The sequence below is a fragment of the Ambystoma mexicanum genome, chromosome 1p, assembly GCF_040938575.1.
Source record: "Ambystoma mexicanum isolate Mex_15411 chromosome 1p, UKY_AmexF1_1, whole genome shotgun sequence".
In the NCBI taxonomy this organism is placed as follows: Eukaryota; Metazoa; Chordata; class Amphibia; order Caudata; family Ambystomatidae; genus Ambystoma; species Ambystoma mexicanum.
Genome location: NC_090921.1, coordinates 238,770,951 through 238,787,760, shown reverse-complemented (window position 1 = coordinate 238,787,760; position 16,810 = coordinate 238,770,951). Strand labels below are relative to the sequence as shown.

The 16,810-nt window shown below is 46.5% G+C and overlaps 1 protein-coding gene across 6 annotated transcripts in view; it reads left to right on the top strand.

Moving 5' to 3' along the window:
- The window catches only part of LOC138568528 (V-set and immunoglobulin domain-containing protein 1-like), a 109,321-nt gene that overhangs the window by 38,665 nt on the left and 53,846 nt on the right, over positions 1 to 16,810 (top strand). For all 6 annotated transcript variants that reach the window (XM_069646441.1, XM_069646444.1, XM_069646445.1 and 3 more), the window contains 2 exons: positions 991 to 1,410; positions 15,385 to 15,756. In XM_069646441.1, the coding sequence (XP_069502542.1) occupies positions 1,368 to 1,410; positions 15,385 to 15,756 (415 nt within the window). In that variant the 5' untranslated portion in view covers positions 991 to 1,367. The remainder of the gene's footprint in view (positions 1 to 990; positions 1,411 to 15,384; positions 15,757 to 16,810) is intronic.

The following is a 16,810-nucleotide window of genomic DNA, read 5'->3' as shown; positions in this document are numbered from 1 at the left end:
AGAACCCACGACAATGCAATTTTGGAATATTCTTGTGATTTTCTTTAAATTTCTTTAAATTTTGAAATGTTAGAAAAAAAACCTTGTAGAAACATCAATACTTTCTTGCACATGCTTCTGGTAAAGCGAATCCCCCTCACCCTCCATCTCCCTCTCTTAGAACGGTGCTGATCAGAGTCAAAGGAAGCGGCTTTAACCTTTCTCCCGCTAAGTTTGTTGAATATTTATGAATGCAGATTGGACTAGAATTTCCATCTAGATCGAATTTCCGGAATTGATGAGATTACCCTTTTTCCCTCAGTGCCCCTCTGTAATGGAACTTCAGGGTCAATAAAAGCATACAGGGAGGGAACGTTCACCATAAAAGACAATATCAACTAGAGTATGGTTAGGTAATGAAGGTTTCACTTAGCTCGAAGTAATCCCTAAATGAAGGCAGAAAACAGAGGTAAAATACATTGGGCCCGATGCGATGGGCCAGGGGACTCTTGATGCGAAGGTTCTGCGCATGGTGACCGCAGTGGAAAGAAAATGGCAAACAGCTACTCCTATATAATTTATTAAGAGGTACATAAAGCATAGTTATCTTGCCTTTGCCAAAGAGTCCCCACCTAATATGGGGAAGATTCAAGGAGCAAGGACCTGTATACACCTTTTAGAGCAGAGGATCAGGCATCATCCAGCATTGATGACCATAGAGAAAAGATTATCAGACAGTTATTAGAAGTAGAACAAGAATGTGATTGATTGTACCAAATTATGCCTTAATACTTTTAAAAGGGATTTTGATAATTTTAGGACAGTGTAAAAACTTCAAACATAATTAGCATTTAGGGCACCAAAGAATGCACTAGTGGGTAGACGGTCAATTGACTTGGTGGGGAGCCGGCATATCATTTCATGTGTGTTGTAATAGGGAAAAATTGATGGTTGCTGAAAAGTTCCCTTTAATCACAAATGTTTCATTAACCCTTTCTTCCTTTTTTAAAGGAGAGTGCCCGTGTGTGATGAACTTCTGAAGGATCCTGTCTTGCCCACAAGGGAGTGTAAATACTTAACGCTTTACAGGCGAAGAGTCGTGCATGCATCCTGGAGGATCAAGTCTAGTCCTCACAACATTAAGAAAGTACTGAGCGTGACTCTAATCGAGGAACGCACCTGCTTTTGTCGAACACTTGAAGCATCCCCTACTACAAATAGTGATCGCATGTTTTTACTAGTGGTGGGCCTTCTTTTCTTGAAGCAAACTCCTGAAGGATCCTGCCTTTGCAGCAGCGAAGAGTGGTGACAGAGTTCATTAGGTGATCTAAAGGATCTTGCCACGTTCAAGGTTGACATTTGGGGCTGTGGATTTCATCACTCAGACAATGCTGTGGATCTTGATTTTGGATCTTTTTGCTTCAGCACAAGGTAAACGGTTACGCATAGACAGGAGTTCAGTTGATAGCATCACTGGATACATGCATCATACGTACACATGCAACTTTTGACACCCTGCACATACATACATCATAAACAAGAACAGTTTTCATATTCCCTGCATATGTATCAATCCGACAGCAGGTGCTCCTTATTTTTCTTTTTTTATTGTGTTGCAGTCAAAAGACTTTTCACAAATACAATATACATATACGATTATTTCTTACCTGTATATAGTCTTGAATTACACAATACTCAAAAAATGAAAGAAAGAAGAAAAAGGAAGAAAAGAAAAAGGGACAATAAATATACCAACATTAAAACTCAATCTTCCCTAGATTGAACAATTGTAAACATTTAAAATGTACTTGTGAATTTAATAAAACCTAAAGCATTTAAAAATCTGAGTACCTCCAGAACCACACTCAGTTCATGCCCCTATGTTAATCTCTCCTAGAGAGAGTGGGATGTAAGCCATTCCTCATACAGCACAAAGCGAGAGAAGTGTTTTATGTGGATGCTTTGGACCACACTTCAGGGTTTGAACTTGTTTGGAGCTACACAGGCTACACCCTAGGGACATCTGAGCCCCTCTTGATCTCAATAAAATCTCCCTTATCTCCCTGGTAGGTATCAGAATCATCCTCAATCTTAAGAATTATGTTCTCCACATAGAGTTGGGGAGTCAAGAGAGATAGCCCGGCCGACTCCCACTGTGCTATAGAATGGGAAGCAGCAAAGCACAAGGAGCGCACTGTATCTACAGTACACGCCCAATCAAGATCCATTATTGCCTTCTTTACACCCAGTTGATTTACCTTAACATTATCCAGTGGTCTATTAATATTGCATAAGATCTTATCCACAATTTCCCTCATTCAGGACAACACAGTGGAGGTGCCCCTCTGTGAGTGAAGGACTAGATCTTGATACAGGGTCTCTCGCTCTCTCTGGAAATAATATGTGCGTGCACTATAGAATTAGTCTGCTACCCAGGTGGGCCGCTAAAGATGATAAACCCAACTCGTATCGCAGACAAGCCATTGGAAGTGAAGGTGAGAGATTCAGTGCTCTCTTCCAAATGCGCCCCTCTATCCTCACCCTGTCTACAGACGAGGAGCGCGGGTTTATCTCCATACCATAAAGGAGTTTTGGAATGACTTTACTGCTTTAGAATCTAAGCATGGGAGTATGAAAAACCTGCAGTATCATGCATTTAATCTCTTCATTTGGGAACAGAGTTGATCCGCCACCCGATTCAGTCTGTCCACAAAAGGTGCCATAGACGGACTCGAAGTGAGCACAAATCCCAAATATTTGAGCTCTGGCACCACTGGGACAGATGTTGCATTTAGTTCCCCCTCTGGTGGAATCTGACTAGATTTGATTTGGTAGAATATATAGTATGTTTGTTTAACTCCTTATAATGATTAAAGGCATCCAGCTGCCTTTGGAGACATACAGGAGTGTAGTCCAATAGGACTATATCATCCGCGTATGCCAACCACGATATGTTCCTTAATCCAATCTTGGGACTGACTAGAGCGCTTGGAGACTGAGCCTGCCCACCATCCGACAGGTACAGGTTGAAAAGGCAGAGGGCCAATCTGCACCCCTGCCTTACTCCCCTACCTGTCGGAATGTGATATGAAAGGGTTCCCTTGCCATTCAGGCAAACCTTGATTTTAGAGTTAGTGTGTAAATGGATCAAGATGGTTAGTAGGCCCCTTGGGATACCCCAGTTCTCTAGTTTACTCCAGAGAGGACCACGATTTATCATTTCAAAGGCGAGAGAAAGATCCAACCATGCACCATACAGAGTTAGCCCCTCCTTCAGCCATGGTCGCCCTATGTCCACATTCATAATCAAGCCGTTCAGAGATGTAAAAAGGCCCCTCCTAAAACCAATCTGATGTCTGTGGAGAATGCCCCAGTCCTCTAGTTACCTAAGGACTGCGGCTGCAAAGATTTTACTGTTCACGTCCAGCTGAGGTATAGGACTATAGTTGAGGGGGAACTCCAATCCCCCTTTTTATAGATGGGAATAACTAATGATGTTTCACACGAATCTGGTAGCTCCCTAAACTCTAGAATGTTCTCAAACAGTTCCCACAGAATCCCCGACCACAGCGGAGGATCTGCCCTCATGATGGAATTAGTCAACCCATTAGAGTCAACCCTCTAGAGGAAGAGGTCTTCCTTATCAGGACCTCAATGGATTCCCTGGAAAGATTGATATCCCATGGAACCAAATTATTCCATTTGAACTCGTTGCTATCGGCTTTCCTATATAGTTTGAAGTAGTGTCAGGATTCGCATTTGCCGGTAATACTGACTGGGAATTCCCCTTCCGCTTTACTAATTCCCAAATGTTGCGCGAGGATTGACCTCCCAGACATCTAAGCATTGCCTCGCTATCCCTCTGAAGACATCAAAATCGATGTGACCGAGACCACCCTTTGTATGCGTTTATGATGCTTTGACGCTATTGTATATAGCTCGTGGTGGAGGATGTGGTTTTCTTAATGGATCGAATCTCCTTCCTCATAGCCCTTTTCTGCTTGTTTGTGGCCTCATCAAAATCGTGATTGTGCAAACTCCTCCAAGCAGCTGACACTTGACCTGGTTCGTCCAATGACTTCAAAAACTCCTGAAAGAGTTTTGGGTTATGGAGAGCTTCCAGCTACCCTACATCACCATCTTTCAAAACAGATGACATCTTGTTTATGATTTTCCTGTTTCACTTGAATTTTGAAATGCGGGACCCAGCCTGGTTCACAACCAACATAGGGTCAAGCATTTTGTCCAAATGACATATGTCAGCCCTCAATGTGAGGACTAGTATTTCCTGGTCACTGAGAGCCAACGATTTTACTACACAGTGAATACATTGACCAAATAACTCAGCAGATAGAAAAGCATAATCAATAGTCGAACTTTGCGAGCCTCCTCTCCTAGTAGGAGCTGGAGGAATGTCACCAAGTATAGAACCATTAGCCATCTTCAAATTCCAACCGTGCAGAAACTCAGACCTCCCCATTAGCTATGGGCTTGCTCCCACTTTGGCTACTGGGGAGATCCCGAATTAAAAAGTAGGAATTTAACTCCCCTCCAATAATCAGCCCAGCACCCTCATCTAACAATGATATATCAGACAACAGTGACGCTAGGGAGAACAAGAAATCGCCAAGGTTGGAGGGCGTGGGGTTCTAGTACAAATGTATCAGTACTATGGGTTTAAGATTTCCCTGATCATCCCCTATTCGGCAATAGGCCACCACTGCTAAAATTCCTGGTACAACAACAGGGATCTTTACGAGATCCACAAAGGTGGCGTTTCTTGTTGCAATGACCTGTTCTCCAATCGGACGACCCCCGTTAGAGTGCACGGCCAGATTCTCAATAATAGAGAAGCTGTCTCTAACAAAGGGTCGAAGGTGCCTTGTCTCCTGAAGAAGCACTATGTCATAGGGACCAAAAATGCAGATACCCTCTCTTTTGATCAGAAAACGACTAGAACCCTGCATATTCCAACATACTAACGATACCCTCCCCCCTACCTAAAGTGAGTCGTCTGTCAAGCCAAGCTGTGAATAGATCTGGGGGAGGAGCGATATTACTTTAGACTGCACATCCTGTTGCCTTCTCCCCGGGCTTTGGTAGAAGACCCTTCTCCTTCCTGAATATTACAATCTCTCAGAGCTCCAGTCTCCTCCCCTGCTTCACTGCACGGGATTACATCCCAATGTGCTACTTCCCACATCCTGACCGCACTCTGGGGTGAAGATAACATAAAGCCCATTTTCTTAAACTCCTCTCCCGCACCCAACAAAGCATCCAAACCTAGGCGAGATTTTAAGCCGATCTCTACAGCATCTGTTCTAGATACGAAAGAAAAGCATAAATAATCTATGTCCAAGGTAGAAAATAGATAAAGTTCCAGAATCGATCTGGTAATTGCCAGAAATCTCATCCTGTTTAATACACAGCCAGTCTTCCCTCCCGGCAACTGATGTACCCATACTCTTTGCAGTGCAAAGGGTTTCACATCAGAGAACCTCTCAGCCGCTCTCGCCGGGCTCACATGTGGATTCTCCTGTCCTTCATGAGCACCCGAGTACACGTACAACAATGGGCCACCCTTACTAGCAAGGCCACCGCCTCTGTAGCAGATGTAGGAACTGCCTCTATTTCCCCAATTGGAGCAGTACACTGCTTCTTTCTTTGGTTGAAGATTGGGGCCAATTTAATAGGTCGAACAGCAGGGCCATGAGTAGTGCTGGTGCAGGGTTCCCTTGCTTCCTGGGGCACCGTCACATAAGGTATAACTTGGGGCACTGCTGGGATCAGAGAGATTGGGGACTCAGAATGATTCTTTCAGGTTCCTCTCTCTTAGTCTCCTCATAAAATTCTGAGTCCCTGAGTTCTTATTCTTTTTTGTTTTCTGATTTTATGACTTCGGGCGGCATCCTCCCCCTGAGAAATAGACCTTATGTTATTATTATTATTATTTTTTTGATTTAGCTTTCCTCAGTGGGGGAATTAAGGCAGGCTCATCACTGAGCTTCTCCTCGTCATAGGTGGTTTTGTTTTTATCTACGCCGAGACCTTGTCCATGAGCCATGGGAGGTTCACTCCTCCCCGCTCATCTGGGAGTCACAGTCCCCTGTTCTTTGAAGAACTGTACACAGCCAGTTCCACCTCCAGCAATCCATACCTAGTGTTGTGGTCATTATCTATATTGTTGTTACATGGGAGTTGTGCAATCATGATGAATTCTTCCATTGTTGATTTCGAGAGAGGAGTATCATTGAATTTGTTGCGTGAGGCCTCCTCATCTATAACAGTCTCTAGGGGGCCCCCCTTATTGCAGACTAATTCGAACATCAGGACCAGGCAAATTGTCTTTCAACAAACAAAGAATGGGCACTATACTGCCATCTAGGTGTGGCATACAATCGTTCACATTGGATATGTTGGACTGCCAAGCTTGCAGTCTCTCACCTTGGACAGCAACTGCAAGATTCAGTGCGTTGACTTTATCCGCTATACCCTGATTGATTGAGATACGTAGGCCCACTAGAGCGGTTTCGCAGTCTTCAGCATTCTTTATCAGTTCCAATAAAGATCCTGAGTTTGAGTGGACATCCCGTCTGAGATCATCAAAAACATTGACCAATGAGTTCCGGACAAAATGGAGGGCCTTTAAAGTGGGGTCCGAGCGCTGACCCTCTTCCAGTTCAATATCATGCAACACACCCTGCTGGGTGTTAGAGGACACTGTGGTTCTTGGAATAAAATACTCTCCCTCCCCCCAGTATGTTGGTGGATTCTGACTGCACAGCGTGGGAGCCCTCTGCCACTTCCAAACGCTCTTGGTTTGGTGGTTGAGGATAGTCCAGGAGTCTCTCCTCCAGTGGTAAACGGAGCCCCTCCAGATTATTTTCAAGCTGAGCTTGGACAACCACTTCCCTCTCCTCACTAACAGGAAAGCCAGATCCCATGTCCCTAGAGGCATCTCGTGCGACACCTTCCCTTCTGTAGGCTTCCGATCCCATGTCACTCTGGCCTGAAATCTGGAGCGGTGAAAAGCAGGCCTCAATAGTTCTTTTCGTTGAGGTGGCTGAAAGGGTATACTCCAGACAATTTTAAAACGTCGATCCCTCACCATACAACCCTCATTTGGAATCGGGTTACTACCCCCTAGGTGGCTTGTCCTCGTGACGTTATGGGAATTTCAAGGTGGTTTGACTGGCCAACTTCAGTCGAAAGTAGTGGTGGCCCACATGTCTGTGGAGCTGGGGGGGGCTAGCATTCTCAACTCAGAAAACTGAGTCCAGCTCACTGGCCCTTATATCACCCGGAGAGACTCCACTTTGCAAGTTATACATTCTGCACACGCTTATTCACAGAGCACAATGCTGAAAGTCAAACTGACTGAGTTAAACAGATACAAACAAAGAGAGAGAAAAAAAGGGGGATTTTATGGCCCACAAATAGCTGGTTCGGGCTGGGGGTGCAGGTGAAATGGTTCATTCAAAAGTGGGGTCTGCAACAGATGAATGAATAGAACTCTGTGCCACCTGGAGGGTTGAGAGCAAGTTCAAGGGTGGAACCCACGGTCACCGCTCTTTCTACAGTGACTAAACGCTGTTGGTGCAGTTACCCAGGCAACCAGCCAAAGCTTTAATCCTTTCTTTCTCACAAACGGACAGAGCCCTTAAAACAAATGGGCCTCATTATGACCCTGCCGGTCCGGAAAGAACGTTGGTGGTAAAACCGCTGCCACCGTTCTTTCCGGACCGGCTGATTAAGAGTCCTGCAGGCGGGAGGTGTCACTCCCGCTAGGTCTGACCTGGCGGGTTTAAAACCACTCGCCTGCAGGCGGACATGGAAACACCGGTTCTGTCATAGATGGAAACAGTGTTTCCATTGTCCCCATCCCCATGGAGTCCTATGGGGCTCCATGGGAATGGGGACTTACACAATTCCGCCTCCGGAATTCCCGGGTCGCAGAGGTCGTAATGCCCCGGTAATTCCAGGAATCACGGAGGCGGAATGGTAATACGAGTCCAGTGGTAACCGGGCGGTTTTTCCGGCTCGTTACCTCCAGACTCGTAATGAGGCTGATGTCTCAGACATAGCAACTCTGTACTAAAAGTTCCAGGTAAAAACCGAAACTTCAGTTCGTCGTCGCATAGAAGCTTGCAGTTCCGTTTTAATAGAAAAACTGGATACGCTGGAGACTAGCAGCGCACCTGCGGCGCCCCAAATTACAACCGCTCATGTGAAGATACTATTAAGCGCTCTTCTCACCTCCTGTTAGGTGGCGGCTGGCTTCTCCACAAGTCCGGCGGCCATATCCCTGCACCGTGCAATCCGGCGTCCAAACATCCGCTGGAAGAAGGTGGAGAGCACACGCTGCAGCAGGATCCAAAAGGCTCTCTCTGCTGCAGTAAACGGGACTCCTTGCAAACACTCGCCAAACACCCCTAAACACTTGTCACCACTTTGCACCGCTTTGCTGGGGAGGCGGCTTCTTATACCAGCAGACTGCACTGTGGGTAATCCAATTAAAGGGGCAGATACTCCAGTAAAGCGTAGTAAGACTTCAAACACAACAAGCTGCCACCAAACACTTATCACCACTTTGCCTTATCATTCCCTACATCTGAATACATCATACGGTATTTCTCATTTATGCCGAATGAAATTTTTACAGAATTTATATTTGCCAATTTCTATTTTTTTACTGCAAAAAATTGAGATATTAAGTTTGGGTTACATATATATAAAACCACTCCCCTCTCCACACCACTACTTCTCTCTACTGTCCACTCCACCCTACGCCTACTTTCTCCTCCATGTCAATACTACTACAACCTTCACACTACTACTACTCCCTCCTCCACAATACTACTACTTCCACCTTCACACTAGTACTACCCCACCTTTACACTACTCCCCGCCTTCCTCTTAGTCACCCTGCCTTTAATCCCTCAGTCCCACTTTCATTCACTCCCTACTCCTGTACTCCCAATCTCACTCACACCTTACACACACTCTTACACCACAGTACCACTTTCTCTCACCAGCCAATACATCACCTTTTCTATAAGCTGCCTCCACACTCCTCTAACCATCCTTCCTCCTTCTGGTCTCTTGGTCCACCTTCCCCTCCTGTGACCTCACCCAGACAACCCATACCTTCCTGTTTACTGTGCCCTCTTTATCCTCGCCTTCTTTTCTCCATTTGTTCATCCCTGCTGTTCCCCGGTGCCAATCAATCTCTGTCTTCCTGTACTGGGAGATGTTACAGTTGGGGTCTAAGCTCGCCCCTTTCTCACATGCAGGCCCGTCAACATTTGTCAATGCCACCCCGCAATGGTAAATGTTCCAGTTCGTATAGAAGTTCCTTGTATCCATGAATGTATTACTTTTCCCAGGGAGCCACTCTGCAGCTTGGTTACAGGTGAGCAGTTCATTGTCATGGACTGGATCGCGGTGTTCCAGCTACGTGCCCGCAGTTGTTGTGGCTGGCTGTGCAGCATCGCAAGAGCAGATTCTTCTTCTGATGTCGCCTGATGGGGTGCACTGAGGCACGTCACCTCTCTTGAGGCTCATGTCAGCTGCTCTCTCGTTGGTTCACACCTAGGGTGCCTGGTAGTTGTGGTTCTCTAGAGAAAACAGAGAACTGGCCTGCATCTTGCAACAGAGGTATGGCGTGATCAACAGTGGTACTAGTGACAAGCACACTGGCAAATAGAGAGGAGAACAGGAGCAGGGGGTCCTTCCAACTGCCACCATCCCACTCTGCGGTAGTACAGTCTCTGGCTTCCAACCTTATAGGCCTCCCACCCCAGACGGAGAGGGGTGCCCATCCCCTCTTGATCGTGTCAGGTTACTGACCCTGTCACACTCCCTACACATACATGTGTCTTATGCAAGGAATCCTTTCCTATTCCCCGCACATACATCAGTCCTAGAGCATGTGCTCCTTTTCACTCCATGCACATGAATGCTTCATACACACTATTACTACCAACCCATATGTTTATCTTAGAGAAAGTGCCACCTTCTCACTCGCTACATTTAGGCAAGATGACTTCCTGGATAAACATGCATCATATACAAGAAGCTCTTTCGTACATATATCAGTCCTACAACGGGTTGCTCTTCTCACTCATTGCCCATGAATGCATCATATTCAAGGTGACTCTCCACAAACGCATGTATCAAAGAGGGGGAGCGTCTGTTGACTCTTTGCACATGCATGAATCATATGCCTGGTGAATTTATGGACTTATGCAGGAGGCTCCTTGGCACTTCATGCATATACATGTATCCTAGGCACAGGCACTCCCAGCTCTGTCTCACTGCACTTATACACATCATTGGCAAGGTGACAGCTACACATATGTGCATTATAGACAAAGTAAATCCCTGTACATAAATGCATCGTAGATAAGGTAACTCCTGAACCATGCATGCATCGAACACAAGGCGACTCTCTACACATATGTGCATGATATATGCAAAGCTCCTCTGATGTCTTGCCGCTTAATTGCGTCATGGCCAAGCAATAAGAGAAAAACAAGTCGCACACAGCGTGTTGCTAATTAAATGCGTTTGAATTGAATACCATGATGGCACTGATGCCGAGGCTCTTGGAATCAGTGTTGAGGAAATGGTGCAGATTTAATCTTGTGTTCAATTTCATCAATTGATGGACCGTATGAGTCTTCATCCAATGGGCACTGAGCGACTGCACATATTGCGTGCCGTGTGGATGGCATCTTTATCTGGTACATCTTCAAAGCATGTAAGGGCTGATGGTACCTATGGGCAGTGTAAGCCAGGAACCCAATCACATCACTCATAGGCCGGCATGAGAACATACAACGAGCATTGGAGGGCTTGGCTTCCTTGATTGGGTTAGAAGCAGCCACCAGGTGATGGCAATAGGTAATCCACTAGATATGCAGAGCAGTTAGAGGAATGGGTGATGCCCATGGAGATGATCCTAGTCTCTTATTGGTTCTCTCATGGTCACATACCAGTGTCAATTACTTGCCCCCCAACCGCACTCTCAGTCTGCAAGGGGCATTGAGAAGCCGAGGTGGGATGTGGAAAAAATTGGCTTCATTGGTGCAATGCACAGCCGCCCTTTATGCACCTCATGGTTTACCATGCTATGTGGATCCTTTGTAATTGGAAAGATATTGGAAATTGGTTTGCAATGCTCAGTCCAATTGATCACCTGAGTCATCTACTGGGCGCATTAGGGGACATGAGGGCAATTGGCTATTGGTGGATGTGCCACCAATCAATTAGCCCAAATTGAAAAACAAACCCTATAGGCAAACCGTGCACAATTTTAGACACTGAACAAGGCCACTCCACTGTTCCCTATTTGAGGCACCTTTAGCAGAATCAGGAATATCCTTAGTGGCAGCCTTTGCCCCTAGGTGATAATGACCAAAGGAGTCTGCACAAACTATACTCTATAGATGCTGTGTGGACAGGGTGTTGGGTGCTGTTGGCATCTCATGAGCCACGCCAGCGAAGATTAGTGAAGAACTAGCAGACGCTGAAAAGGCCCGGTCTGACAGTCTTAAGCAAAAGGACCATAAGAAGGTAAAAGAGGAGGTGTGAACATAAAAGAAACATATAGCATCAAACAGTAAACATAAAAGTGACGGGAATATTGGCAGATCTTACCCGAGAAAAGGTACCCACACCCTCAAGAGATTATAACACATATGAGAAGGTGTCTATCCTAGATGGATCCAGCGGGTGGGGTGGAAATCCTGAGGGAGTAAAAAGCAGTTCTCATTGTCAACTGGGATATTTTAAAGCAAGTAAAAATACATTTCAATGTCATTTTTTGAAAAGTATTTGTTACACTTTATGCCGAGTGGTTACCGTAAATGAAAAGATGTTTATTTTTACTCTTCTACGCTCTCTTCAGATCGGATAGGATGACCATACAGTAGCGCAGGTGGCAACAAGGGGCATGCACCCGCATATCTGTTAATTTTATTATTATTATTATTATGGTATTAATTGAGTGCAGACCTAGCTTCGAGAAGCAACAGAGCGCTTTACATAGATATACACCACTAGAGATACATAACGGAGCGCTTTCCAGTGATCACAACAGAACAGATATACAGCAGGGGGCAGGATATAGAGGGGGACAGAGGAGAGGTAAAGCTGTACTGGGTGGCAGAGAGGAGAGCGGCGGGCGCCATCAAGATTGTCAGGTGGCACGAGGGGCAACATGATGGCCTTATTGTTGAGGAGGAGAGACTCTTTGAAGAGGTGGTTCTTGAGTTCTTTTCTGAATTGTCGTACCGTGGGGGCAAGTCTGATGCCGACGGGGAGGAGGTTCCATAATCTTGGGGCATAGGCAGAAAAGGCTTGTTTTCTGGTCCTTTCCTTTTTGCAGCAGCAGATATCAAGTCTGCACATGTCCTGACTTCTGGTGATGCGCTGTCTGCCGGAGATGCATAGTTTCGCTACAAGGTAGCTGGGTGACTTGAGGGCAACCGCCTTGTAGATGATGCAGCAAGACTTGAAGGTGATTTGTGCATGCAGTGAGAGCCAGTAAATGTCTGAGGGCCGGGGTGATGTGGTTGGATCTGCGTAGACTCCTGATGGGGCGTAAGGACAGGGGCACAAGGGAGGAGGGCGGGGGGGCATTAGAGGAGTGTCTGCTCCCATCCAGGTGGGATAAAACCAATTCTTGAACAGTGGCCCTAACGCTGTCCGGAGGGAGGAAGGGCTTGACTTTTCACAGGAGGGAGAGCTGATACTAAGCTGTCTGAGTTTTCTTAGCTATGTGTGTCTTGAAGGGAGGTGTTTGTCGATGTGGAACCCAAGGGACTTGGCGCAGGATGTGCGTTTGGACGTGAAGCCCTCAGAGTTCATGGTTGATAGCCAGGTCTGTATGTTTGAGTGGTCGATGTTGCTGGTGAGGAGTAGGAATTCGGTGTTGGAGGGGTTGAGCTTCACATATGCACTGGACATCCAAGACTGGATCAGTGAGAGGCAGGTTTTGAGCCTGTCTGTCCTTGATGGAGTCTATCTTGAGGTATTGCTGTATGTCGTCTGTGTATTGGTGGATGTGGATGTTGTGTGTGGCTAGGAGGGCTCTCAGCGGTTCTGTGTATAGATTGAAGATCACTGGGAAGAGGATGGAACCCTGCAGGACTCCACAGATGACGGTAGCATTGGCGATTTAGAAGAGTCCATCTGAACAAACTGCTTGCGGTTGGCGTGGTAAGAGTTGAACCAGCGTAGGACAAGGTTGCTGATCCCCATGCGTTGATGTAGAGTGTCCGTAAGTGCTTGGTGGTCTACTGTGTCGAAAGAGGCCTAGAGGTCGAGTAGGACTAGGAGCCAGGAGTGGCTATTGTCAAGCATGTTGAGGGTGTCATGGACCACCTGTATGGTTTCTGTCTCTATGCTGCATCTGGGTCTAAATCCTGATTGGTAACTTTGGACGAGATTGTTGGTGTTGATATTTTGCTGCAGTTGTGCGGCTGCCGCTTTCTCAATTATCTTAACTAGGAAGGGAAATGGGTGATGGGGCGATAGTTACCTTGGTTGTCGGGATCCATATTGGGTTTCTTTATTAGAGGGAGGATGTGTCCTGTTTGAAGGAGAGCTTCTGCGGGGAGGGTCTTGAGGATGGATGCTGGGAGGATGTTGTCTGTGTGCGATGTGGTTTTGAGGTCGGCCAGGGTTTCTACCGGGTCCTCTTTCGAGAGTTTCTTGAATGGTGGCCAGGGTGTGGAGATTTTGCGAGGTCGTGAGGTGGATCTTTGGATGCAGAGCCGGCGTCTATGTGCTGGCGAATCTTGCAGTTTTTGTAGATGAAGAAGGCGTTGATTGCGGTGGATTTTTCGATGGAGTGTGGTATGTCAGGGTTGGCAGGGTTGTTCAAGTACGAACTGGACATCCAAGTCTGGATCCGCAAGAGGCAGGTTTTGAGCCTAAGTCTGTCCTTGATGGAGTCTATCTTGAGATATCGCTGTGTGTCGTCTGCGTATCGGTGGATGTGAATGTTGTGTGTGGCTAGGAGGGCTCCCAGCGGTTCCATGTATAGATTGAAGATCACTGGGGAGAGGATGGAACCCTGCAGGACTCTACAGGTGACAGGCAGCATTGGCGATCTAGAGGAGTCCCTCTGAACAAACTGCTTGCAGTTGGCGTGGCAGGAGTTGAACCAGTGTAGGACAAGGTTGCTGATCCCCATGCGCTGATGTAGGGTGTCCGTAAGCGCTTGGTGGTCTGCTGTGTCGAAAGCGGCCTAGAGGTCGAGTAGGACTAGGAGGCAAGATCGGCTATTGTCAAGGATGTTGAGGGTGTCATGGACCACCTGTATGGTTGCTGTCTCCATGCTGCATCTGGGTCTGAATCCGGATTGGTAGGTTTGGAGGAGATTGTTGGTGTTGATGTGTTGCTGCAGTGGTGCATCTACCGCTTTCTCGATGATCTTACCTAGGAAGGGAAGATGGGTGATGGGGCAATAGTTACCTTGGTTGTCGGGATCCAGAGTGGGTTTCTTTTGTAGAGGGAAGATGTGTCCTTTTTTTAGGGTCGATACGAAAGTGGCTTGAGTTAGGGAGCTGTTGATGATCCTCAGATACGGAAGAAGAGCTTCTGCGGGGAGGGTCTTGAGGATGGATGCTGGGAGGATGTCTGTGTGGGATGTGTTTTTGAGGTCGGCCGATGGTTCTACCGTGTCCTCTGTTGAGAGTGTCTTGAATGGTGTCCAGGGTGTGGAGATCTTGGGAGGAGGTTGTGAGGTGGGTCTGCGGTTGCAGAGCTGCCATCTATGTGTTGGTGAATCTTTCTGATTTTGTCAATGAAGAAGGCATTGATGGCGGCAGAATTTTTAAATGGAGTGTGGTATGGCAGAGATGGGTAGCGGGTTGACACACTGCTTGACCGCTTTGAAGAGGGCTCTGCTTTTATTGTCAGCTTTTGCTCTCGTATTCTGATAGTAGGAGTTACTTTGGGTGTTTTTGCCTAATTTTAGAGACTAAAGCAGGAAGGCAGCTAGCAAATATAGAGTTTCTTTTTCCCTTTTTAAAATGTTTTATTTAGGTTTGCTCGTTGATATGATAGCTCAGGGGCAACGCAGTGATGCGGAGCAACACAGGTTCGATTATGGATCCACGCATATAAACCTCTGGGTATTAAGCGCGTTATAAATAACCAATTACAATGAACATAAGAACTAATGCATTGGAAAATCGCACATTTCACATACCCTCAACAATTTAGTCTCAGGTCAGGTTTATCTGTTAGATGGTGATGGGTGGCTCTCACTGTCCGCGCATATATAGAGGGTTGGTTACATACATTCTGGACTTATTGTCAGAAAGCCAGAGGGCAAAGTCTGTCGCAACACAGATGCCTTTTCCTCACTTCTCACTCACTCTTTACTTCCAGGGGAATTTCGTTGCAGCGGCCATAAGTTGACCATAGAGAGCTCTTGCGGGGATACAGTGACATTGCCCTGCCATTTCTCTTGGGCAGGCTCCCCACCGCCCAGAAAGTATGAGTTGGTATGGCAGCTGAGGCAACATGGAGATGACTTTGTGGTCCACGATGATGACATGATGACCCCGGCCAACCAACAGCAAAACAGCATGTTCACCAACCGGACATACGTGCAGGAGCACTGGGGCCAGCATGGGAATGCGACCCTTCGCATAACAGAGGTCAGTGAAAGTGACCAAGGGGTCTACACCTGCGACCTGCTATCCCCAAGACCGTACGACAGAAAGATCTGCACAGTGATACAGCTTGTTGTGAAGACATGTAAGTTCGGGATCCGGTAACAGCGCTGGGTTTGCATGTCTGCATGGGGTTTAGATTATCTATAGTCAATATTTCATATAATAGATGTGACCGACACAAGAGAGTGCATGGCTCTTGGGCTCTGAGTGGCAGAATAGAACCAATCCCTGCTTGGTTTTTATTGGTTGGAAAGAGGGTTTGTCATATGAAAAGATCCAGTCATGAGTGAATGGTGTTGTGTGATGCCAAACTCAGAGACGCCTGCACTGCCCGGAAGATAGCATGTAGTTGAGGCCATCATTGCTACCATAGAAACCAGCAGCAGGTCCCTTGCACCTCTTCTGATGTCTAAGTAGAGGTAAGGGGGCTCTACCACACCCCCTGAAGGCTTGGTGACACCATCCCCATTTCTATGGCAGCATGACAAGGGTGTGAGTGGGGCTGTTTCTGGAAGCCCAGAGTCATTTTCTCAATAGGTGTAGGGCCAGAGGACCCTAACAGAGGGTATAGCATCAGCCAGAAGGTATGCAGGTGGTCCAGACCAGTGGGATCCCCACCAAGTCCGGCCCAAGAGAGTTCCAGCCACACCAGGTTTTCAGGATAACATTAGGCCAAAAACTGCCACTTAGATTCACTATATTTCAAAAGATGTGTGGCAATAGCATGAATACCTGGCGTGGGTTTGGCTTTTGAGGAATGTACTTGCCGGCCCCTAGCCAAGGCGAATAGGAAAAATGACTAACCTTAATAATCGCACCCAAAAAAAACTCCAGAAAAAGAAGTGAATAGTCTGGTTATCAAGAGAAGGTGCTTTGCACTAATGTGAATTTTGTGAGCATTTCATAGGCACAAAGGCACACAAAGATTTGAAAATGGAATGTGCAGAGCGAATAAGAACAGAAAATAAGCAGAGGCAATGAGATGAGACATTGCTGGGGCATTAACATTTAAGGATACAGTACCAAACGGATTCAGTATGGAAGGTTGGGCAGCGGGGTGTGGGTAAAGTACAAGTAAGAGACTAGTGAGTGAACATATATCCTGCTGCGTGATTACAGTAGAAGCAACAATGAAG